The sequence below is a fragment of the Heptranchias perlo genome, chromosome 21 (genome assembly GCF_035084215.1).
Source record: "Heptranchias perlo isolate sHepPer1 chromosome 21, sHepPer1.hap1, whole genome shotgun sequence".
In the NCBI taxonomy this organism is placed as follows: Eukaryota; Metazoa; Chordata; class Chondrichthyes; order Hexanchiformes; family Hexanchidae; genus Heptranchias; species Heptranchias perlo.
The window spans coordinates 1,895,293-1,919,572 of record NC_090345.1 but is presented as its reverse complement, the minus strand read 5'-3'; the positions used below and the strand labels follow the sequence as shown (position 1 = coordinate 1,919,572).

At 51.3% G+C, this 24,280-nt stretch overlaps 1 protein-coding gene across 3 annotated transcripts in view; it reads left to right on the top strand.

The window, feature by feature from the left end:
* The window catches only part of LOC137339904 (collagen alpha-1(XVII) chain-like), a 148,823-nt gene that overhangs the window by 9,442 nt on the left and 115,101 nt on the right, over window positions 1–24,280 (top strand). For all 3 annotated transcript variants that reach the window (XM_068001961.1, XM_068001963.1, XM_068001960.1), the window contains exons 2-11: window positions 1,942–2,007; window positions 4,162–4,224; window positions 4,789–4,833; window positions 8,984–9,094; window positions 15,793–15,912; window positions 17,061–17,108; window positions 18,164–18,193; window positions 19,351–19,398; window positions 21,687–21,830; window positions 24,116–24,280. In XM_068001961.1, the coding sequence (XP_067858062.1) occupies window positions 1,953–2,007; window positions 4,162–4,224; window positions 4,789–4,833; window positions 8,984–9,094; window positions 15,793–15,912; window positions 17,061–17,108; window positions 18,164–18,193; window positions 19,351–19,398; window positions 21,687–21,830; window positions 24,116–24,280 (829 nt within the window). In that variant the 5' untranslated portion in view covers window positions 1,942–1,952. The remainder of the gene's footprint in view (window positions 1–1,941; window positions 2,008–4,161; window positions 4,225–4,788; window positions 4,834–8,983; window positions 9,095–15,792; window positions 15,913–17,060; window positions 17,109–18,163; window positions 18,194–19,350; window positions 19,399–21,686; window positions 21,831–24,115) is intronic.

Genomic DNA, 24,280 nt, shown 5'->3' with positions numbered 1-24,280 from the left:
CCCTTTGGTAGTGCAGCCCTCCCTCAGAACTGACCATCCGAAGGTGCAGCACACCCTCAGTACTGACCCTCCGACAGTACAACCCTCCCTCAGTACTGACTCTCCGACAGTACAACCCTCCCTCAGTACTGACCCTCCGACAGTACAACCCTCCCTCAGTACTGACCCTCCGACAGTGCAGCGCTCCCTCAGTACTGACCCTCCGACAGTGCAGCGCTCCCTCAGTACTGACCCTCCGACAGTGCAGCGCTCCCTCAGTACTGACCCTCCGACAGTGCAGCGCTCCCTCGGTACTGCCCTGAAATCTACAGATATTAGGATTCAGCCAAGTAGGACATGATTGCTACCTAAAAAGGTGAATTTCAAAATGTCGGGTTAATCCTGATTTAAAAAATCCTAAAAAACACATATATTCTCATCAAGCTAACCAAATGATGAAGTAAAGGGTCTCCTTCCTTCCCTCCCTCCCTCGCTCCCTCCCTCCTGGTTCCCCCGTTTCCTCCCTCCCTCTGGGTTTTCCTTGCTCCCTCCATCCCTCGCTCGCTGAGAGTGCAGAATGGCATCGGCCTGTCCCTTTTATAAAAAACACTTGCTCACTCACTCCCACATCGAGCACAGATAACCCCTCGAGCTTCATTTTAACAAACATTCTGACTCAAATTTAGATAAATGAACTAAATCAGAAGGCCAAGTTCTGAAGACTGAGGGCAGTTTGAATCTTTAACTAAGCCCCAGATCATTCTGTTCTGTGAAGATCTGAGGATAGTTTCGTGGGTTTGAATTTGATTCGTGTTTTGTTTCTGGGAGGAATTTCTGTACATATCTTTAAAAGTAAAAGAATACTTAGTAACACAAGGCGATTAAACAGGACTGAACAATTGCAGAATCTTCCCAGTAATTAGAGAGCGGAGTTGAATTGGCCGGAAATCTCTCTCTCCGGATAATCGGAGATCAGTGAAGATACTTTCAGTAGTTTTCTGGCCTCACTTTGTGTGCTGCTGGGATTGGCGGCTCTGCTCAGCCTCGCTCCTGCTGTGATCTACCGGTGCCCCCTGCAGGAACACCACAGCTGCTGTACAGTCAGCAGCAACCGGGTGAAATTCCCCCGCCAGGGTTTTCTGTTCCAATCTGTTGCCAACGATCGACTGGAGGTATTCCTCCCCTGGTGTTTCAGCTCTTTCTCTTTTTATTTCTCCTCCAATTTCCACCCCTTCGCTCCTCAAGGCGCTCACTCTGGCTGAAGCCCAATCCTGTAAGCTGGGGGTGCAGGAGGTGCTGGGATGGGGTGGGGTGTTAGCCGTGGCTCAGTGGGCAGCCCTCTCCCCTCTGAGTCAGAAGGTTGTGGGTTCAAGCCCCACTCCAGAGACTTAAGCACAAAATCCAGGCTGACGCCCTCAGTGCAGTGCTGAGGGAGTGCTGCACTGTCAGATGAGACATTAAACCGAGGCCCTATCTGCTTTCTCAGGTGGATGTAATAGATCCCACAAGAAATTTCAAAGAGCAGGGGAGTTCTCCCTGGTGACCTGAGCCAATATTTATCCCTCAACCAACATCACTAAAAACAGACCATGCGGTCATTATCACATTGCTGTTTATGTGAGCAAATTGGCTGCCGTGTTTCCTACATTACAACAGTGACTACACTTCAAAAGTACTTAATTGGCTGAAAAGTGCTTTGGGACATCCTGAGATCGTGAAAGGCGCTGTACAATTGCAAGTTTTTTCTTTCTTTCCTCAAGCTGCTGAACTATGAACCTCTCTGCCTGTTCAGGTCCCCGGCATTATTTGAAGAGCTGAGAGTTCTCCTCGTGCCCTGACCAACATTCCTCCCTGAGTAATTCATTGTGCATTACACACTGAGGCTGTGACGAGGTGCTGTATAAATATTAGACGTTCTCTTCTCCTGCTTGGTTTTAAAGTTCATTTCCTCTCTCTCTATAGCTGACTATGAAATGGACAGTGCAGGAAATTATCACCAATTGAACCACGCGGATTATTCAGACAGTGGTAAGCAGCCTGTGCTTGTTTCGATTTTATTCATGGGACACTGTGTGAAACAAACCAAGTCTGAGGAGATTTATTAGAATAACTGGCAGAAACAGTGAAGAGTTAAACCAGCACTAGCAACATGTATAGTAATTAAATTATCAAAGCATGGGTTACAATAATAAATCATCACAGCACTGGGTACAGTAATAAATCATCACAGCACTGGGTACAGTAATAAATCATCACAGTATGGGGTACAGTAATAAATCATCAATACAGAGTACAGTAATAAATCATCACAGCACTGGATGCAGTAATAGATTATCACAGCACTGGGTACAGTAATAAATCATAGTACAGGATACAGTAATAAATCATAGTACAGGGTACAGTAATAAATCATTGCAGCACTGGGTACAGTAAGAAATCATAGCACTGGGTACAGTAAGAAATCATAGTACAGCATACAGTAATAAATCATTGCAGCACTGGGTATAGTAAGAAATCACAGCACTGGGTACAGTAATAAATCATCACAGCACTGGGTACAGTAATAAATCATTACAGCACTGGGTACAGTAATAAATCATAGTAGGGTAAGTAATAAAGCATTGCAGTATGAAGTACAGTACTAAATCATCGCAGCACAGGGTACAGTAATAAATCATTACAGTATGGAGTACAGTAATAAATCATCGCAGTACGGGGTACAGTAATAAATCATCGCAGTACGGGGTACAGTAATAAATCATCGCTGTACGGGGTACAGTAATAAATCATCGCAGTACAGGGTACAGTAATAAATCATCGCAGTACGGGGTACAGTAATAAATCATCGCAGTACGGGGTACAGTAATAAATCATCGCTGTACGGGGTACAGTAATAAATCATCGCAGTACGGGGTACAGTAATAAATCATCGCTGTACGGGGTACAGTAATAAATCATCGCTGTACGGGGTACAGTAATAAATCATCGCAGTACGGGGTACAGTAATAAATCATCGCTGTATGGGATACAGTAATAAATCACACTTCAGTAAAGTGTGCAGAAATGTGACGTGTTCTCACTGAATATCTTTGGGTTCCCAGTCATTCGGCTCATTTTCCCACTGTTCTGTGAATGGACCATTCCTTACTGACCATCCCTTATTAACCATCTCTTACTGACCATCCCTTACTGGTCGTTCCTTTCTGACCGTCCCTTACTGACCATTCCTTACTGACCATCTTTTGCTGGCTGTCCCTTACTGACCCACCTTATGGTCCGTCCCTTACTGCCCATCTCTTACTGACCATCCCTTACTGACTGTCCCTTACTGACCATTGCTTACTGACCATCCCTGACTGACCATCTTTTACTGTCCATCCCTTACTGACCATCCCTTACTGCTCATTCCTTACTGACCGTCGCTTACTGACCGTCCCTTACTGACCGTCCCTTACTGACCGTCCCTTACTGACCATTCCTTACTGACCATCTGTTACAGACTGTCCAGCAATGAGATGAGTGACCATCTGGGTTTGGTGGTGTTGGTTGAGGGGGTAGTTTGGCCAGCACACCAGAAGAACCCCCTGCTCCTCTTGGAATAGAACCATGGGATCTTTAACATCCACCCGAACCAACAGAACAGGCGGACAGGGTCTCGGCTTAACGTCTAATCCAAAGGATGGCACCTTGGACAATGCTGCACTCCACCCAGTCCTGGGCTGGAGTGTCAGCCTGGATCCAGGGCCCCAGTCCTGGGCTGGAGTGTGAGCCTGGATCCAGGGCCCCAGTCCTGGGCTGGAGTGTCAGCCTGGATCCAGGGCCCCAGTCCTGGGCTGGAGTGTCAGCCTGGATCCAGGGCCCCAGTCCTGGGCTGGAGTGTCAGCCTGGATCCAGGGCCCCAGTCCTGGGCTGGAGTGTCTTCCTGGATCCAGGGCCCCAGTCCTGGGCTGGACTATCGGCCTGGATCCAGGGCCCCAGTCCTGGGCTGGACTATCGGCCTGGATCCAGGGCCCCAGTCCTGGGCTGGAGTGTCAGCCTGGATCCAGGGCCCCAGTCCTGGGCTGGACTATCGGCCTGGATCCAGGTCCTGGTCCTGGAGTGGGTCTGAATATGAGGGAATCCCCTATGTGAACATGTTGCTCTGATCTGGTACTAACTCTCGGTGTCTCCATCCCCTGACAGGTGTCTTTGAAATAGAGAATAGCAGGAACAGGAAGATGGACGGAGGAAGCTACTCAGACAGTGGTAAGGACCGGCTTGCTGGGAATGGTGGGGGCAATGAGGGGGAACTGTAGGGTAATTAGGGAGCACTGGATCTGCCCAATGAGAGGTCAATGAGTGGGCCCTATAAGGGGTAAGATGAGTGAAGGGGGCAGTGAGGCCACCTGGTCTGTACTTTGTAGAATTGTGTTTCCCAGACCTGAGTCAGTAACATTCTCCACGTTAAACAGTCCCTGCTGACTTCAGCAGATCACAATCAGACAGACTTGAGCTGAGTTTCCTGCTGCCGACTGTGGATCTTCCCTGGGTACATGGGTATCTGTCACATTTACTCCTGGCTGCAGCCTGGCTTGTGGTTTGGGCAAATCACAGAATGAATCACTCCCGAGCTCAGCTCCCAGTCACATCCTCCCAAAACACACGGTAAACCTGAGCCTTAAAGGCACAGCCTTCAGCCCACGAGTCTCGGGGTTCAGAACACCCTGTACCAGCCGGCAGCTGCCTTCACCATACAATGCCAGGCAGCCTGTCCTGTTTCTTTAACTGGTAACAGATTAATGACTGTTCGTTCTCTCTCTTCTGTTGCAGTCATCACAGAGACGGTAACCACAAAACTGACCTCACTCCCCCCACGTGAGTAATTCTTGATTTGCTGGATGGAGTTTTCGTGGCAGAGATTCCGTCAGTCCCGCTCCCGGACAGGGTGAAGGGAGGAGGTTTCTGTTCCGGGGAGGGGGCTGTAGTTCAGGAGGGCCGGGCTGGGGGGATGGAACTTTGTTTCTGGGGGGTGCTCAGGTGGGCCGTTTCTCTAAGGTTTCCATGGATCTTCTGCCCTAAGTTATGGTGGATGATCGGGAGACCCCCGCGGAAAGTCAACCCCTCTGTGGGTGGCATCACAGAAAGTCAGATCCAGTCCTTATCTGATGTTCCCTGCCCACACACACACACACACACACACACACACACATAAACACACACACATAAACACACACACACATAAACACACACACACAAACACACACACATACACACACATAAACAAACACACACACACAAACACACACACACACACAAACACACACACATAAACACACACACACAAACACACACACACACACACATAAACACACACACACACAAACACACACACGCATAAACATACACACACATAAACACACACACACATAAATACACATAAACACACACACACATAAATACACATAAACACACACACACGCACGCACGCGCACACACACACACACACATACACACACACACACATAAACACACACACACATAAATACACATAAACACACACACACATAAATACACATAAACACACACACACGCACGCGCACACACACACATAAATACACATAAACACACATACACATAAACACACAGGCACTTGCACACTTACACAAACATAAAATTACAAAGCGATATTGATAGATTAGGTGAATGGGCAAAACTGTGGCAAATGGAATTCAGTGTAGGCAAATGTGAGGTCATCCACTTTAGACCAAAAAAGGATAGAACAGGGTACTTTCTAAATGGTAAAAAGTTAAAAACAGTGGATGTCCAAAGGGACTTAGGGGTTCAGATACATAGATCATTGAAGTGTCATGAACAGGTGCAGAAAATAATCAATAAGGCTAATGGAATGCTGGCCTTTATATCTAGAGGACTAGAGTACAAGGGGCAGAAGTTATGCTGCAGCTATACAAAACCCTGGTTAGACCGCACCTGGAGTATTGTGAGCAGTTCTGGGCACCGCATCTTCGGAAGGACATATTGGCCTTGGAGGGAGTGCAGCGTAGGTTTACTAGAATGATACCCGGACTTCAAGGGTTAAGTTACGAGGCGAGATTACACAAATTGGGGTTGTATTCTCTAGAGTTTAGAAGGTTAAGGGGTGAACTGATCGAAGTTGATGTGATATTAAGGGGAACAGATAGGGTGGATGGAGAGAAACTATTTCCACTGGTTGGGGATTCTAGGAGTAGGGGGCACAGTCTAAAAATTAGAGCCAAATCTTTCAGGAGTGAGATTAGAAAACATTTCTACACACAAAGGGTGGTAGAAGTTTGGAACTCTCTTCCTCAAACGGCAATTGATACTAGCTCAATTGCTAATTTTAAATCTGAGATAGATAGCTTTTTGGCAACCAAAGGTATTAAGGGATATGGGCCAAAGGCAGGTATATGGAGTTAGATCACAGCTCAGCCATGATCTTATCAAATGATGGAGCAGGCACGAGGGGCTGAATGGCCTACTCCTGTTCCTATATTCCTACGTTCCTAGACACACACACACATCCAGACACACACACCCCCAGACACACACACACCCAGACACACACACACCCAGACACACACACCCCCAGACACACCCACCCCCAGGCACACACACCCCCAGACACACACACCCCCAGACACACACACCCCCAGACACACACACACACACACACACACACACACACATCCAGACACACACACCCCCAGACACACACACACACCCAGAGACACACACACACACACACACATACATCCAGACACACACATACACAGGCACACACACATCCAGACACACACACACACACACACACACACACCCAGAGACAAACACACACACACATACATCCAGATACACACACACACACATCCAGACACACACACAAACACACACACATCCAGACACACACACACACACACACACACACACACACATCCAGACACACACACAAACACACACACACACATTTTTCAGCAAGGATCTCAGAATAATGATGAGGAGCAAGAACCCGGGCTGATATTTTCCCTCTTAAGCTTGGCATTGAGGCCAATTGTATCCACTACTACAATCCCAGGATTGATCTAAAACTTTTTCATTCTGATCATAAAATAAAAAAATTCTTTGGGAAAAAGAGATGTCTGGAATATCAGATGTGGAGATGCCGGTGATGGACTGGGGTTGACAATTGTAAACAATTTTACAACACCAAGTTATAGTCCAACAATTTTATTTTTAATCCCACAAGCTTTCGGAGGCTTCCCCCTTCCTCAGGTGGTGTGGAACCTGAGGAAGGGGGAAGCCTCCGAAAGCTTGTGGGATTAAAAATAAAATTGTTGGACTATAACTTGGTGTTGTAAAATTGTTTACAATGGAATATCACAGGCAGATGGATGTGGGTAAAGAGTGAAGGGGGTGTTGTGGAATGAAAGGGAATAAAGGCCAATAGAGGCTCAGAGCTTCCAGTCTAAGCACCGATGGGCAGCCAGTGAAAGGCTAATGGAAGAGTCGGGTATCGTCGGGGAGTGGGAATGTCAGGAATTCCTTGAGTTAGCCAGAAAGGAAAGGATGTTCATGGGCTTCCAAACACAATCTGAGACTGTATGGTGATCAGGAGAGAGTATCTGGTGGAAACAAGGAGTGACTGACGGTCAGTAGGTGTATAAATCCTTACACTGGGTATCAAACCAGTACAGACCGCTACACTGGGTCCTTATCACTCGTCCTCATTCTCTCTCTTACTATCTCTCTCTCTCTGTCACTCTCACTCTCTCTCAGTCGCTCTCACTCACTCTCTCTCAGTCACTCTCTCTGTGTGTCTCTCTCTCTTTCTCTGTCTCCATTACAATATTCCTTGTGTTTCTATTTTATCGATTATCAGTTCTCCTCTCGATTTTTCTCTCTTGTACCTCCTCAATCCCAAATCTTCTGTCCTGTTCCTCCTCCCTGCATCCTCACCGTGTTGAAATCCAGACCCATCGCCCCATCTACTACCCTAACTCATTCTTTCCCAGGACCGTAAACCTTTGAAGCTCCTCCCCTCCTTCAGTCTCCCCTCCTTCAGTCTCCCCTCCCTCAATCTCATCTTCCTCAGTCTCCCCTCCCTCAGACTCCCCTCCCTCAGTCTCCCCTCCCTCAATCTCATCTTCCTCAGACTCCCCTCCCTCAGTCTCCCCTCCCTCAGCCTCATCTCCCTCAGTCTTCCCGAGTCCTAAAATCAACAGGTTTTTAAAGCCCAGGTAGGATTCTAAAAAGATTGTTCCTGGTATCATAGTAGGTACAGCACAGGAGGAGGCCGTTCGGCCCATCGTGCCCGTGCCGGCTCTTTGAAAGAGCTATCCAATTAGTCCCATTCCCCTGTTCTTTCCCCATTGCCCTGCAAATTTTTACCCTTCAAGTATTTATCCAATTCCCTTTTGAAAGTTATTATTGAATCTGCTTCCACCGCCCTCTCAGGCAGTGAATTCCAGATCAGAACAACTCGCTGCGTAAAAAAATGTTTTCTCATGTCGCCTCTGGCTCTTTTGCCAATTACTTTAAATCTGTGTCCTCTGGTTACCAACCCTTCTGCCACCGGAAAAAGTTATTTACTCTATCAAAACCGCTCATGATTTTGAACACCTCTATCAAATCTCCCCTTAACCTTCTCTGCTCTAAGGAGAACATCACTGAAGTCCCTCATCCCTGGGACCATTCTAGTAAATCTTTTCTGCACCCTCCCCAAGGCCTTGACATCCTTCCTAAAGTGTGGTGCCCAGAATTGAACTCCGAGTACTTGTTGGGTGAATATCTCTACATGGTTTCTATCTCGGTGCTGGGTGGGAGTGTGGAATTTTACCACAGGGACTGGGGAATATTCCGGAATGGTGACCACTGGTTTACATGGATCATCCTTTTGTGTTGAACTGCGGTTTGGACCCCCTCCCCTATCTCTCTGCTGAGCAACACCATCACTTCCAACCGGTAAGGTTCCCCTGTGTGTTTCCGACAGGAGCCGCCTACAGCAGCACCGGTAGCTCATCCACCAGGCGCACTGCCCACACCGGCGGGTACGGAGCGGATAGCATCGGGTCAATCTCCTACACCGGCTACCACAGCACACGTAAGTACAACAGAGAGAGGGAGGGGGAGAGATACAGAGAGAGGGAGGGGGAGAGATACAGAGAGAGAGAGGGGGAGATACAGAGAGAGAGGGGGAGATACAGAGAGAGAGGGGGAGAGATACAGAGAGAGGGGGAGAGGTACAGAGAGAGGGAGGGGGAGAGATACAAAGAGAGAGAGGGGGAGATACAGAGAGAGAGGGGGAGATACAGAGAGAGAGGGGGAGAGATACAGAGAGAGGGGGAGAGGTACAGAGAGAGAGAGGGGGAGAGATACAGAGAGAGAGAGGGGGAGAGATACAGAGAGAGAGAGGGGGAGAGATACAGAGAGAGGGGGAGAGATACAGAGAGAGAGAGGGGGAGAGATACAGAGAGAGAGAGGGGGAGAGATACAGAGAGAGAGAGGGGGAGAGATACAGAGAGAGAGGGGGAGAGATACAGAGAGAGGGGGAGAGGTACAGAGAGAGAGAGGGGGAGAGATACAGAGAGAGAGAGGGGGAGAGATACAGAGAGAGAGAGGGGGAGAGATACAGAGAGAGAGAGAGGGGGAGAGATACAGAGAGAGAGAGAGGGGGAGAGATACAGAGAGAGAGAGAGGGGAGAGATACAGAGAGAGAGAGAGGGGAGAGATACAGAGAGAGAGAGAGGGGGAGAGATACAGAGAGAGAGGGGGAGAGATACAGAGAGAGAGTGGGGGGAGAGATACAGAGAGAGAGGGGGGGAGAGTTACAGAGAGAGAGGGGGGGAGAGATACAGAGAGAGAGAGGGGGAGAGATACAGAGAGAGGGAGGGGGAGAGATACAGAGAGAGGGAGGGGGAGAGATACAGAGAGAGGGAGGGGGAGAGATACAGAGAGAGAGGGGGGGAGAGATACAGAGAGAGAGGGGGGGAGAGATACAGAGAGAGAGGGGGAGAGATACAGAGAGAGAGAGGGGGAGAGATACAGAGAGAGAGCGGGGGAGAGATACAGAGAGAGAGGGGGGGAGAGATACAGAGAGAGAGAGGGGGAGAGATACAGAGAGAGAGAGGGGGAGAGATACAGAGAGAGAGAGGGGGAGAGATACAGAGAGAGAGGGGGGAGAGATACAGAGAGAGAGAGGGGGAGAGTTACAGAGAGAGAGGGGGGGAGAGATACAGAGAGAGAGAGGGGGAGAGTTACAGAGAGAGAGGGGGGGAGAGATACAGAGAGAGAGAGGGGGAGAGATACAGAGAGAGGGGGAGAGATACAGAGAGAGGGGGAGAGATACAGAGAGAGAGGGGGGGAGAGTTACAGAGAGAGAGAGGGGGAGTGATACAGAGAGAGAGGGGGAGATACAGAGAGAGAGAGGGGGAGAGATACAGAGAGAGAGGGGGGGAGAGATACAGAGAGAGAGGGGGAGATACAGAGAGAGAGAGGGGGAGAGATACAGAGAGAGAGAGGGGGAGAGATACAGAGAGAGAGGGGGGGAGAGATACAGAGAGAGAGGGGGAGATACAGAGAGAGAGAGGGGGAGAGATACAGAGAGAGAGAGGGGGAGAGATACAGAGAGAGAGGGGGAGATACAGAGAGAGAGAGGGGGAGAGATACAGAGAGAGAGAGGGGGAGAGATACAGAGAGAGAGGGGGAGAGATACAGAGAGAGAGAGGGGGAGAGATACAGAGAGAGAGAGGGGGAGAGATACAGAGAGAGAGGGGGAGAGATACAGAGAGAGAGAGGGGGAGAGATACAGAGAGAGAGAGGGGGAGAGATACAGAGAGAGAGAGGGGGAGAGATACAGAGAGAGAGAGGGGGAGAGATACAGAGTGAGAGAGGGGGAGAGATACAGAGAGAGAGGGGGAGAGATACAGAGAGAGAGGGGGAGAGATACAGAGAGAGAGGGGGGGAGAGATACAGAGAGAGAGAGGGGGAGAGATACAGAGAGAGAGAGGGGGAGAGATACAGAGAGAGAGGGGGGAGAGATACAGAGAGAGAGGGGGGGAGAGATACAGAGAGAGAGAGGGGAGAGATACAGAGAGAGAGGGGGGGGAGAGATACAGAGAGAGAGAGGGGGAGAGATACAGAGAGAGAGAGGGGGGAGAGATACAGAGAGAGAGAGGGGGAGAGATACAGAGAGAGAGAGGGGGAGAGATACAGAGAGGGGGGGGGAGAGATACAGAGAGAGAGGGGGGGAGAGATACAGAGAGAGAGAGAGGGGGAGAGATACAGAGAGAGAGGGGGGAGAGATACAGAGAGAGAGAGGGGAGAGATACAGAGAGAGAGGGGGGGAGAGATACAGAGAGAGAGAGGGGGAGAGATACAGAGAGAGAGGGGGGGAGAGATACAGAGAGAGAGAGGGGGAGAGATACAGAGAGAGAGAGGGGGAGAGATACAGAGAGGGAGGGGGGGGAGAGATACAGAGAGAGAGAGGGGGAGAGATACAGAGAGAGAGAGGGGGAGAGATACAGAGAGAGAGAGGGGGAGAGATACAGAGAGAGCGAGGGGAAGAGATACAGAGAGAGAGGGGGGGGAGAGATACAGAGAGAGAGAAGGGGAGAGATACAGAGAGAGAGAGGGGGAGAGATACAGAGAGAGAGGGGGAGAGCTACAGAGAGAGAGAGGGGGGAGAGATACAGAGAGCGAGGGGGAGAGGAGGAGAGAGAGGAGGAAAGATACGGATAGAGAGAGGGAGAGATACAGAGAGGGGGAGAGAGAGGAGGGAGGGGGAGAGATACAGAGAGAGGGGGGGAAGAGAGGGGGATAGATACCGAGAAACGGGGGAAGAGAGGGGGATAGATAATGAGAGTGAGGAGGAGAGACAAAGGGGTGAGAAACAGAGAGCAAGGGGGAGAGGGCGAGAGAGAGAGGGGAGAGGGACAGGGGAGAGAGATAGGAGAGAAAAGAGAGAGAAATAGTGAGGGTAAAGAGACAGAGGGAAAGACAAGGGGAGATGGGGTAAGAGGGGTGTGAGACGGGGAGAGAGAGGGAAAGATGGAGAGAGGGAGAGAGTTATGGAGAAGGAAAGGGGGAGAGAGGGAGAAGAGAGAGAGGGGTAGTGAGACAGAGAGAGAAACCGAGAACAGAAGAGATTACTCATAGGGGTCAGGTCCATTTGTTAAGTGCAGTCCTGATCTCAACTTTTGGAGACAGATGTAGTGACAGTCCAGGCCCTGCACTCTCCTCATCTCCCACCTCTGCAGACCTGGTCCTCATCCTTCCACCTCCGTCTGAAGGATGAGAGGGACCATAAGACCATAAGAACAAGGAGCAGGAGTCGGCCATTCGGCCCCTCGAGCCTGCTCCGCCATTTAATGAGATCATGGCTGATCTGATTTTTACCTCAACTCCACTTTCCTGCCCTTTCCCCATATCCTTTGACTCCGTTGCTGATCAAAAATTTGTCTAACTCAGCCTTGAATGTATTCAATGACTCAGCCTCCACAGCTTTTTGGGGTAAAGAATTCCAAAGATTCACAACCCTCTGGGAGAAGAAATTCCTCCTTATTTCTGTCTTAAATGGGTGACCCCTTATTCTGAGACTATGCCCCCCAGTTTTAGATTCCCCCATGAGGGGTAACATCCTCTCAGCATCTACCCTATCGAGTCCCCTCAGAATCTCGTATGTTTCAATAAGATCTCCTCTCATTCTTCCAAACTCCAGTAAGTATAGACCCAACCTGTTCAATCTTACCTCATAAGTCAACCCTTCCATACCCGGAATCAACCTAGTGAACCTTCTCTGAATTGCCTCCAATGCAAGTATGTCCTTCCTTAAATAAGGGCACCAGAACTGTACGCAGTACTCCAGGTGTGGTCTCACCAGCACCCTGTACAGTTGTAGCATGACTTCCCTGCTTTTATACTCCATCCCCCCAGAAATAAAGGCCAATATTCGGTTTGCCTTCCGGATTACCTGTTGCACCTGTATGTTGACTTTTTGTGTTTCATGTACGAGGACACCCAGGTCCCTCTTTACCGCAGCATTTTGTAGTATTTCTCCATTCAAATAATATTTTGCTTTTTTATTTTTCCTCCCAAAGTGGATGACTTCACATTTTCCCACAGGGACTGGGGCCTGTCTGGAGCACGAGTTTTCCCTGAGTTCAGTCTGTGTGTTAATGCCACCACCCACTCCCTGGGCACAGTGCGACTGCCCCGCTCCCCGGGCACAGTGCGACCGTCCCGTTCCCCGGGCACAGTGCGACCGCCCCGCTCCCCGGGCACAGTGCGACCGTCCCGCTCCCCGGGCACAGCGCGACCGTCCCGCTCACCGGGCACAGCACGACCGTCCCGCTCACCGGGCACAGCGCGACCGTCCCGCTCACTGGGCACAGCGCGACCGTCCCGCTCCCCGGGCACAGCGCGACCGTCCCGCTCCCCGGGCACAGCGCGACCGCCCCGCTCCCCGGGCACAGCGCGACCGCCCCGCTCCCCGGGCACAGCGCGACCGCCCCGCTCCCCGGGCACAGCGCGACCGCCCCGCTCCCCGGGCACAGCGCGACCGTCCCGCTCCCCGGGCACAGCGCGACCGTCCCGCTCCCCGGGCACAGCGCGACCGCCCCGCTCCCTGGGCAGTGTGACCGTCCCGCTCCCCGGGCACAGTGCGACCGTCCCGCTCCCCGGGCACAGTGCGACTACCCCGCTCCCTGGGCAGTGTGACCGTCCCGCTCTCCGGGCACAGTGCGACCGTCCTGCTCCCTGGGCACAGTGCGACCGTCCCGCTCATCCCTGGGCACAGTGTGACCGTCCCGCTCCCTGGGCATAGTGTGACTGTCCCGCTCCTCCCCGGGCACAGTGCGACCGTCCCGCTCTCTGGCACTGCGCGACCGTCCCGCTCCCTGGGCACAGTGCGACCGTCCCGCTCCCTGGGCACAGTGCGACCGTCCCGCTCCCTGGGCACAGTGCGACTACCCCGCTCCCTGGGCACAGTGCGACCGTCCTGCTCCCCGGGCACAGTGCGACCGTCCCGCTCCCTGGGCACAGCGCGACTACCCCGCTCCCTGGGCACAGTGTGACCGTCCCGCTCCCTGGGCACAGTGTGACCGTCCCGCTCCCTGGGCACAGTGTGACCGTCCCGCTCCCTGGGCACAGTGCGACGGTCCCGCTCCCTGGGCACAGTGCGACCGTCCCGCTCCCCGGGCACAGTGCGACCGTCCCGCTCCCTGGGCACAGGGCGACTACCCCGCTCCCTGGGCACAGTGTGACTGTCCCGCTCCCTGGGCACAGCGTGACTGTCCCGCTCCCTGGGCACAGCGTGACCGTCCCGCTCCCTGGGCACAGCGCGACCGTCCCGCTCCCTGGGCACAGCGCGACCGTCCCGCTCCCTGGGCACAGTGCGACCGTCCCGCTCCCTGGGCACAGTGCGACCGTCCCGCTCCCTGGGCACAGTGCGACCGTCCCGCTCTCTGGCACAGCGTGACCGTCCCGCTCCCTGGGCACAGCGTGACTGTCCCGCTCCCTGGGCACAGAGTGACCGTCCCGCTCCCTGGGCAGTGTGACTGTCCCGCTCCCTGGGCACAGCGTGACTGTCCCGCTCCCTGGGCACAGCGTGACTGTCCCGCTCCCTGGGCACAGCGTGACTGTCCCGCTCCCTGGGCAGTGTGACCGTCCCGCTCTCTGGCACAGTGTGACCGTCCCGCTCCCCGGGCACAGCGTGACTGTCCCGCTCCCTGGGCAGTGTGACCGTCCCGCTCCCTGGGCACAGTGCGACCGTCCCGCTCTCTGGCACAGTGTGACCGTCCCGCTCCCCGGGCACAGTGCGACCGTCCCGCTCCCCGGGCACAGTGCGACCGTCCCGCTCCCTGGGCACAGTGTGACCGTCCCGCTCCCTGGGCACAGTGCGACCGTCCTGCTCCCCGGGCACAGTGCGACCGTCCCGCTCCCTGGGCAGTGGGACCGTCCCGCTCCCTGGGCACAGTGCGACCGTCCCGCTCCCCGGGCACAGTGCGACCGTCCCGCTCCCTGGGCACAGTGCGACTACCCCGCTCCCTGGGCACAGTGCGACCATCCCGCTCCCTGGGCACAGTGCGACTACCCCGCTCCCTGGGCACAGTGCGACCGTCCCGCTCCCCGGGCACAGTGCGACTGTCCTGGTTCTCCCTGGGCACTGCCCTCCTTGGGTTACCCTCATGCAGCCGCTAATGGCTGATGATAATTTCAGTAACTTTCCCCACTCCTTTGGGGGACTCACGCCCTTCAGGGGCAGACTAGTCCCCTCCGAGAGGGCGCGGGATTCTCACGGTAAAGGGGGTGGGGGAGGTCGATGATGCAGCTCTGTGGGATCATTCATGGCGGGGGAGTGGGCACTTGGGGTTTCCAGATCGCCCCAGATCCCACTTTAACCATTAACTGCACTCCCCCCACCACACAATCCCAGCTGGTGGCCATGGGAGCCTAAACAACCCGAACGTGAGGCACCAGCGGAGGAGTTTGAGACCCGCAGGGCTGTTCGTTTACAGCTCGCCACCCCCCGTTGTATGGGACTGAACCCCTGGTGGGAGATTCCGTGGTGCACTCAGGTTCGTCCGTCTGCCTGTCCCGAGTGCCAGTCTGTCTGTCCCGAGAGTCCGTCTGTCTGTCTGTCCCGAGTGTCCATCTGTCTGTCTGTCCCGAGTGTTCGTCTATCTGTCTGTCCCGAGTGTCCGTCTGTCTGTCTGCTCCGAGTGTCAGTCCGATCTATGAGTTGAAATTCTTGGGAAACGCTTCTCCCACTAATGCTGAGATCCCGGATTTATTTCCTAACAGCCGGCCGAGGGACTTCCAATGGCTATTCCCGGACCCGATTCCCCAGCTCCACATTTTCAATCTCGCCGGACACCACACTGGAGCGGAAAACCATCATCGGCCGGAATGGAGGATATGAAGGTACGAGGGGAGAGGGAAGAGCGCTGTGACGTGCCACAGAGAGAGAGAGACGGGGAGAGATGGAGAGAGAGAGAGAGACAGACAAAGAGAGAGAGAGAGAGAGAGATGGAGAGAAAGAGAGACAGACATAGAGAGAGACAGAGTGAGAGAGAGAGAGAGAGACGGAGAGAGAGAGAGAGACAGACATAGAGAGAGAGAGAGAGATGGAGAGAAAGAGAGACAGACATAGAGAGAGACAGAGTGAGAGAGAGAGAGACGGAGAGAGAGAGAGAGACAGACATAGAGAGAGAGAGAGAGAGAGAGAGATGGAGAGAGAGAGAGACAGACATAGAGAGAGAGAGAGAGAGATGGAGAGAAAGAGAGACAGACATAGAGAGAGACAGAGTGAGAGAGAGAGAGACGGAGAGAGAGAGAGAGACAGACATAGAGAGAGAGAGAGAGAGAGAGAGATGGAGAGAGAGAGAGACAGACATATATAGAGAGAGAGAGAGAGATGGAGAGAAAGAGAGACAGACATAGAGAGAGACAGAGTGAGAGAGAGAGAGACGGAGAGAGAGAGAGAGACAGAGAAAGATGGAGAGACAGAGAGAGACGGGGAGAGGGAGAGACAGACAGAGAGGGAGAGTGAGAGAGAGAAAGACGGAGAAAGATGGAGATAGAGAGAGAGAGACAGATAGAGAGAGAGAGAGAGTGGGAGAGCGAGAGAGATAGAGAGCAAGACACAGAGAGAGACGGAGAGAGGAGAGAGACAGACAGACAGACAGATATAGAGAGAGAGACCGGGAGAGAGAGAGAGAGAGAGAAACAGAGAGAGACAGACAGACAGGGATTGAGAGAGACAGACAGACAGAGTAACAGAGAGAGAGTGAGAGACAGCAAGCCAGAAAGACAGACTGGGAGAGACAGAGAGAGGGAGATAGGCAGAGATAGAGACAGAGAGAGAAAGATATAGGCAGAGAGACTAACAGATAGAGACACAGAGACAAACAGAGATAGAGAGAGTGAGAGACAGATGGAAAAAAAGAGAGAAAAAGACAGAGAGAGAGACGAGTAGAGAGATAGAGTGAGGGACAGACAGAGTCAGACTGATGGGGACGGGAGTGTATGTGAGCACTGTATAACTAATCTGAAATTAATTTTTTTTTCAGGGAGCTCCAGTGGAAATTCCTCCCCAGAATTCTCAAGGAAAGAATTCAGTAAGGACATCAAGCTTTAATTCCCTTCCTATTAACCGAGAGACACAGACTGCAGCAGCGATCTGCCCCCCTCCCCGAGGGACTGTTTAAATCAGGCCCAGGCTGACAGGCTCCTTTCGGTTTGGGGGGAATGGTACTCAATCTGTGATTAAATCTTCCTCCTCCTCCCTACAGCCCCTTCTCTCCTGAAGGCAGTGACTCCCTGTCGGGGTAAGGACCATAGGAGTCTAGGGCCTACAGCCAAGTGTGTGACTTCACACAGAGTATCAGGAGGACATTTGACCATGAAAGGCATCACCGTTGAATTTGGCTCTGCTCACGCCGCCTCAGACCAGGGCTTTGAGGCCAACTCCAGTGTCCCCACTTCACTAGGAGACAGACTGCAGCAGCCTGGGTCAGGGGTCTCACTCCGAATGGCCAGGTTATGTTCAGGAGCTCCACAGCTGGGATCAAGGGTTCGCTGTGCAGGGGTTAGGGAGGCTGACACTCCGTAACCCGCACTCCAGGCAAACAATGGTGCTGGACCACATGGAGCTGACCAGGGTGTGTGGAGGAGCTTTACTCTGTATCTAACCCGTGCTGTACCTGCCCTGGGAGTGTTTGATGGGACAGTGTAGAGGGAGCTTTACTCTATATCTAACCCGTGCTGTACCTGCCCTGGGAGTGTTTGATGGGACAGTGTAGAGGGAGCTTTACTCTGTATCTAACCCGTGCTGTACCTGCCCTGGGAGTGTTTGATGGGACAGTGTAGAGGGAGCTTTACTCTGTATCTAACCCGTGCTGTACCTGCCCTGGGAGTGTTTGATGGGACAGTGTAGAGGGAGCTTTACTCTGTATCTAACCCGTGCTGTACCTGCCCTGGGAGTATTTGATGGGACAGTGTAGAGGGAACTTTACTCTGTATCTAACCCGTGCTGTACCTGCCCTGGGAGTGTTTGATGGGACAGTGTAGAGGGAGCTTTACTCTGTATCTAACCCGTGCTGTACCTGCCCCCTCCCTGGGTCAGCAGTAATCAATATTAATTGATCTCTTGTTGCTGGTTCTGTTTTCTCAGGTACCACCAGGGGACGCAGTCAAAGTCGAGGTAAGATCACACCTAGAACCATAGAACCATAGGAAAGATACCACACAGAAGGGGGCCATTCGGCCCATCGTGTCCGCGCCGGCTCGAAGAACAACCAAGTCCCCATTCTAATCCCACCTTCCAGCAACCTGTCCGTAGCCCTGCAGCTTACAGCACTTTAGGTTTAGTACACAGTCCAGTGTGTTCCATTCCCCAGTGAAGGCATGGCAGGATTTATAGCTGGTCCACCCCCTCCCGAGATCCTGATACCGTGCAGAGACACTTTGAAAATCAGCAGTGAAGCTCGAGGCTTCTCACATCAGCTGGTCTGTAGCTCCTACATAGACTGACCTCCTGCTCCGAGTCTGAACCCAAACTGCACCCTGGCAACACTCTCAGCTCTGATCGGCTCAGTGGGCAGCACTCTCGCATCTGAGTCAGTAGGTCATGGGTTCAAGTCCCCACTCCAGAGATTTGAGCTCATAATCTAGGCTGACACTCGCAGTGCAGTGTCGGAGGTGCTGTCTTTTGGATGAGATGTTAAACCGAGGCCCCGTCTCCCTGTTCAGCTGGGCATTACTCATCCCATGGCACTATTTCAAAGAGCAGGGGAATTCTCCCCGGTGTCCCGGGCAACATTCAACCCCTTAAACAACAGCACCAAAAACACTTCAGCTGTTCATTTATCTCATTGCTGTTTATGGGATCTTGCTATTTGCAAGATAGCTGTCACATTTGCCTACATAGCAATGTCTACACTTCAAGGTACTTAATTTCCTTCAGCTGCCTGGGCCCTAAGCTCTACACTCCCCTCCCGAAAACTTTCTACCTCTCTCTCCTCCTTCATGATCCCCTCTTAAAACTCAGCTCTTTGACTGAGCTTTTGGTCACCTCTCCTAATATCTCTTCCAATGAAGAGCCCTGGGACGTTGTTCTACGTTAAAGGCACTGTATAAATGCAAGTTGCTGCTGTTTCTCACCATGTGTGGAGGCCCTGCGAGATGTGATAGGATGATATAAATGGGGTATTTATATTGCCCCCGGGAGTATCGGGGAGATTGTCAGTGAAGTGGGACGGAGTGAGGTGAGGGTCTTTGGTGAGGGTATCGATACCACCAGCTGAGACCGATGTCTTACTATTCTCTACTGATGTGTAACACAAACCTCTTGTGTTTCAGAGAGTGCAATCCGAGCCCGTCTCCAGAGTGCTTCACCCTCCGGGCGATGTAAGTACCCAGCGGGCTTTGACCCTTCCACCTGTAGCTAAAACCCGGAGATGGTCGGGGGGGGGGGGGGAACAATAGGCCACGACACCACTTCCTGGCCGTTGACGTACCTACCCTCACTAGCACTCCCTCGCTGGGTGAACCCCAGTCCCGCGGAGGAGGGAGGGGCATCGAGGTTCTGAGACCCAGGATTCATGTTGTAATTTCTAATCGAATTATGAGGACAGGTTGCACAGACTAGGCTTGTATTCCCTCGAGTATAGAAGATTAAGATGAGAGGGAAAGTAGAGAGTGAGGAGGACATAAAAAACCTACAAGGGGTGAGTGGGCGGAGATTTGGCAGATGCAATACAATATTGGAAAATGTGAGGTTATGCACTTTGGCAGGAAAAATCAGAGGGCAAGTTATTATCTTAATGGCGAGAAACTGGAAAGTACTGCAGTACAAAGGGATCTGGGGGTCCTAGTGCAAGAAAATCAAAAAGTTAGTATGCAGGTGCAGCAGGTGATCAAGAAGGCCAACGGAATGTTGGCTTTTATTGCTAGGGCGATAGAATATAAAAACAGGGAGGTATTGCTGCAGTTATATAAGGTATTGGTGAGACCGCACCTGGAATACTGCATACAGTTTTGGTGTCCATACTTAAGAAAAGACATACTTGCTCTCGAGGCAGTACAAAGAAGGTTCACTCGGTTAATCCCGGGGATGAGGGGGTGGACATATGAGGAGAGGTTGAGTTGATTGGGACTCTATTGATTGGAGTTCAGAAGAATGAGAGGCGATCTTATTGAAACATATAAGATTGTGAAGGGGCTTGATCGGGTGGATGCGGTAAGGATGTTCCCAAGGATGGGTGAAACTAGAACGAGGGGGCATAATCTTAGAATAAGGGGCTGCTCTTTCAAAACTGAGATGAGGAGAAACTTCTTCACTCAGAGGGTAGTAGGTCTATGGAATTTGCTGCCCCAGGAAGCTGTGGAAGCTACATCATTATTCCTAGAAGTAAAGGGAATTAGGGGTTACGGGGAGCGGGCAGGAAATTGGACATGAATTTAAATTTGAAGTTAGGATCAGATCAGCCATGATCTTATTGAATGGCAGAGCAGGCTCGAGGGGCCGATTGGCCTACTCCTGCTCCTATTTCTTATGTTCTTATTAAGGGGTGATCTAATTGAGGTGTTTAAGATGATTAAAGGATTTGATAGGGTCGATAGAGAGAAACTATTTCCTCTGGTGGGGGGAGTCCAGAACAAGGGGGCAGAACCTTAAAATTAGAGCCAGGCCGTTCAGGGGTGATGTCAGGAAGCACTTCTTCACACAAAGGGGAGTGGGAATCTGGAACTCTCTTCCCCAGAAAGTTGTTGATCCTGGGGGTCAATTGAAAAATTCAAAACTGAGATTGATCGATTTTCGTTGGGTGAGGGGATTAAGGGATATGGAACCAAGGCGGGTAAATGGAGTTAAGATACAGATCAGCCATGATCCAATTGAATGGCAGAACAGGCTCGAGGGGCTGAATGGCCTCCTCCTGTTCCACTGTTCCTATGAATCCCTAGGATGGGGCACCTGGTTGAAGTGTCAGCTCACCATCTCCGCACTTTGGAATCAGGAGGCAGTGAACACAAGCTCGCGCTTCTCCACCCTGCAGGGAAGGAGAGAAAATCAGCCATCGCCTCCCTGCTGGCACCCGGCCAGTAGCAGTGTTGGTGGAGTCCTGCGCGTGATCGACTGCTCGCCACCTTGGTGATAGGAAGCGCAGGACCCGGAGAGGAAACAGGATCCAAATAAACGAGCTATGTGATGGCCAAGGCCCAGACAGCGTGTGTGCACCAGACTCAGTAACATCAGCCAAGAGGCTCTTCCCAGCTCGGAAATACTGAAAGGGCCCCCCCCCCCATACCCAGGTTGGATGGGCTAGCTGGGATTTTCCACACGTTCTGATTTGTCAATGTATTGTACTGGAGGATGTTTCTGCTAGTTTGTGATTTATGGATGTATTGGACTCAGAGGCATTCCCATTCTCTTTTGTAGTACTATAGTCAGAGGAGTTCTCCCCAGGTTCTAGATCAGTGGTGTTCTACTCAGAGGGGTTCCCCCAAGGCTCTAGATCAGTGGTGTTATACTCAGGGGTTCCCCCAAGGCTCTAGATCAGTGGTGTTATACTCAGGGGTTCCCCCAAGGCTCTAGATCAGTGGTGTTATACTCAGGGGTTCCCCAAGGCTCTAGATCAGTGGTGTTATACTCAGAGGGCTCCCTCCAGGTTCTGACTTGACTTTTCCCCGCTCAGGGACCGAGCTGGATGATGTGAAGCGGTTGCTGAGAGGAGGTCGATCAGCCAGCATCAGCCCACCTCGCACAGCCTCAAACACCCTCCCCTACCCCAAAAAGGCTGTCCTGGAGACGAAGGTCGTGAGCGCGAGCTCGCAGTCAGGTAAGGGATCATCTCCAAACAGTCCACAGAGCAACTGTGCGGAAACTCAAATTAGCCAAAATAGCCACTTGGTCACTGAGGTGCTGTGTATGATTGCTGAACCTGAGATCTCACAATAACAGTTCTTTATTCACCTCAATTTGCCACTCCTGTCCTGACAAGATATTTGACCATGGGGAGAGAGTTACGTAGAGTTACCTACAATTTGCAGCACAGAAACAGGCCTATGCCGGTGTTTATGCTCCACATGAGCCTCCTCCCACCTTACTTAATCTCACCCTATCAACATATCCTTCTATAATAAAAATAGAAAATGATGGAAATACTCACCAGGTCAGATTTCCAGCATCTGCAGTATTTTACTTTTGTTTCAGCATATCCTTCTATTCCTTTCTCCATCGTCTACTTATCGAACTTCCCCTTAAATGTATCTATGCTATTCACCCGGACTACTCCATATGGTAGCGAGTTCCACATTCTCACCACTCTCTGGGTAAAGAAATTTCCCCTGAATTCCCTATTGGATTTATTAGTGACTATCTTATATTTATGGCTCCTAGTTCTGGCCTCCCCCACAAGTGGAAACATCTTTTCTACGTTTACCCTATGAAACCCATTCATAATTTTAAAGACCTCTATCAGGTCACCCCTCAGCCTTCTCTTTTCTGGAGAAAAGAGCCCCAGCCTGTTCAGTCTTTCCTGATAGTTATAACCTCTCAGTTCTGGTATCATCCTTGTAAATCTTTTTTGCACCTTCTCCAGTGCCTCTATATCCTTTTAGTAATTTGGTGACTAGAACTGTTCACAATACTCCAAGTGTGGTCTAATCAAGGTTCTATACAAGTTTAACATAACTTCTCTGCTTTTCAAATCTGTTCCTCTCAAAGTGAACCCCAGTGCTTTGTTTTCAGTTTTAATGGCCTTGTTGCTCCTTTAAATGATTTGTGAATCTGTACCCCCCGATCCCTTTGCTCTTCTACCCCATTTAGACTTATTTTCCAAGCAGTATGTGGCCTCCTTATTCCTCCTACCAAAATGCATCACCTCGCACTTACCTATATTGAAATTCATTTGGGGGTAGAATCACAACCAAGCCCATCCTGTCCTGTCCTCACCCAACATACACACGCACACGCACACATACACACGCACACGCACACACATACACTCGCGCGCGCACACACACACACACACACACACACACACATACACTCACAACACACACACATACACACTCACACACACACACACTCGCACACATACACTCACAACACACACACATACATTCACAACACCCCCCCGCCCCAGGGGTCACTGGTTATTGATTAGAAGCAAGAACCCTGCCGGATTTCTTTTCTCCTTTTCTAGCCCACTGGGCACTGAGGTTAATTGCAGAGTCCTAACTTCTAATCCCAGAGAGAAAGAGAGGGAGGAAGAGAGAGAGAGAGGGAGACAAGGAAACAGAGAGAGGAAGATAGAGAGACTGGGAATCAGAGAGAGAAAGAGAGAGATTAACAGAGGCAGAGAGACCGAGAAGTTCAGTATTTTACTTTATAGATCTGAAGATGCCCGGTTCAATTCCTGGGATTACTTTGTCCACCAGTGAACAAAGTGGACAAAGTGATCCCAGGAATTGAACTGGGCATCTTCAGATCTATAAAGTAAAATACTGAACTTCTCGGTCTCCCTGCCTCTGTTAATCTCTCTCTGTTTCCCAGTCTCTCTCTCTTCCTCCCTTTGTTTCCTAGTCTCTCTCTCTTCCTCCCTCTGTTTCTCTCTTGCACAATTCCCTGTGTCTGTCTGTCTCTCTTGTTCTCAGTACCTCTCACTCTATCTCTCTGTTCTCCATTGCTGCTGTCTCTCACTCTATCTCTCTGTTCTCCAGTGCTGCTGTCTCTCACTCTATCTCTCTGTTCTCCAGTGCTGTTGTCTCTCACTCTATCTCTCCGTTCTCCAGTGCTGCTGTCTCTCACTCTATCTCTCTCTTCTCCAGTGCTGCTGTCTCTCACTCTATCTCTCTGTTCTCCAGTGCTGCTGTCTCTCACTCTATCTCTCTGTTCTCCAGTGCTGCTGTCTCTCACTCTATCTCTCCGTTCTCCAGTGCTGCTGTCTCTCACTCTATCTCTCTGTTCTCCAGTGCTGCTGTCTCTCACTCTATCTCTCTGTTCTCCAGTGCTGCTGTCTCTCACTCTATCTCTCTGTTCTCCAGTGCTGCTGTCTCTCACTCTAACCAGAACACTGATAAAATAATGACATTGATGTATTCTTCCCTTTCTATTTGACAGTGTCAGGGAGATATGACACCACTATCCTGAACTCTGCCTTGCCAACCTACATCTGGACTTCAACGGTTCCTGGGGGGAGTTCAAATGTGGGAGTGACAGAGTATCGCAACAATCTGTCCTCCGGGACACAGACGTTCAGTACAGCAGGATCCTCTTCTGTGTCAG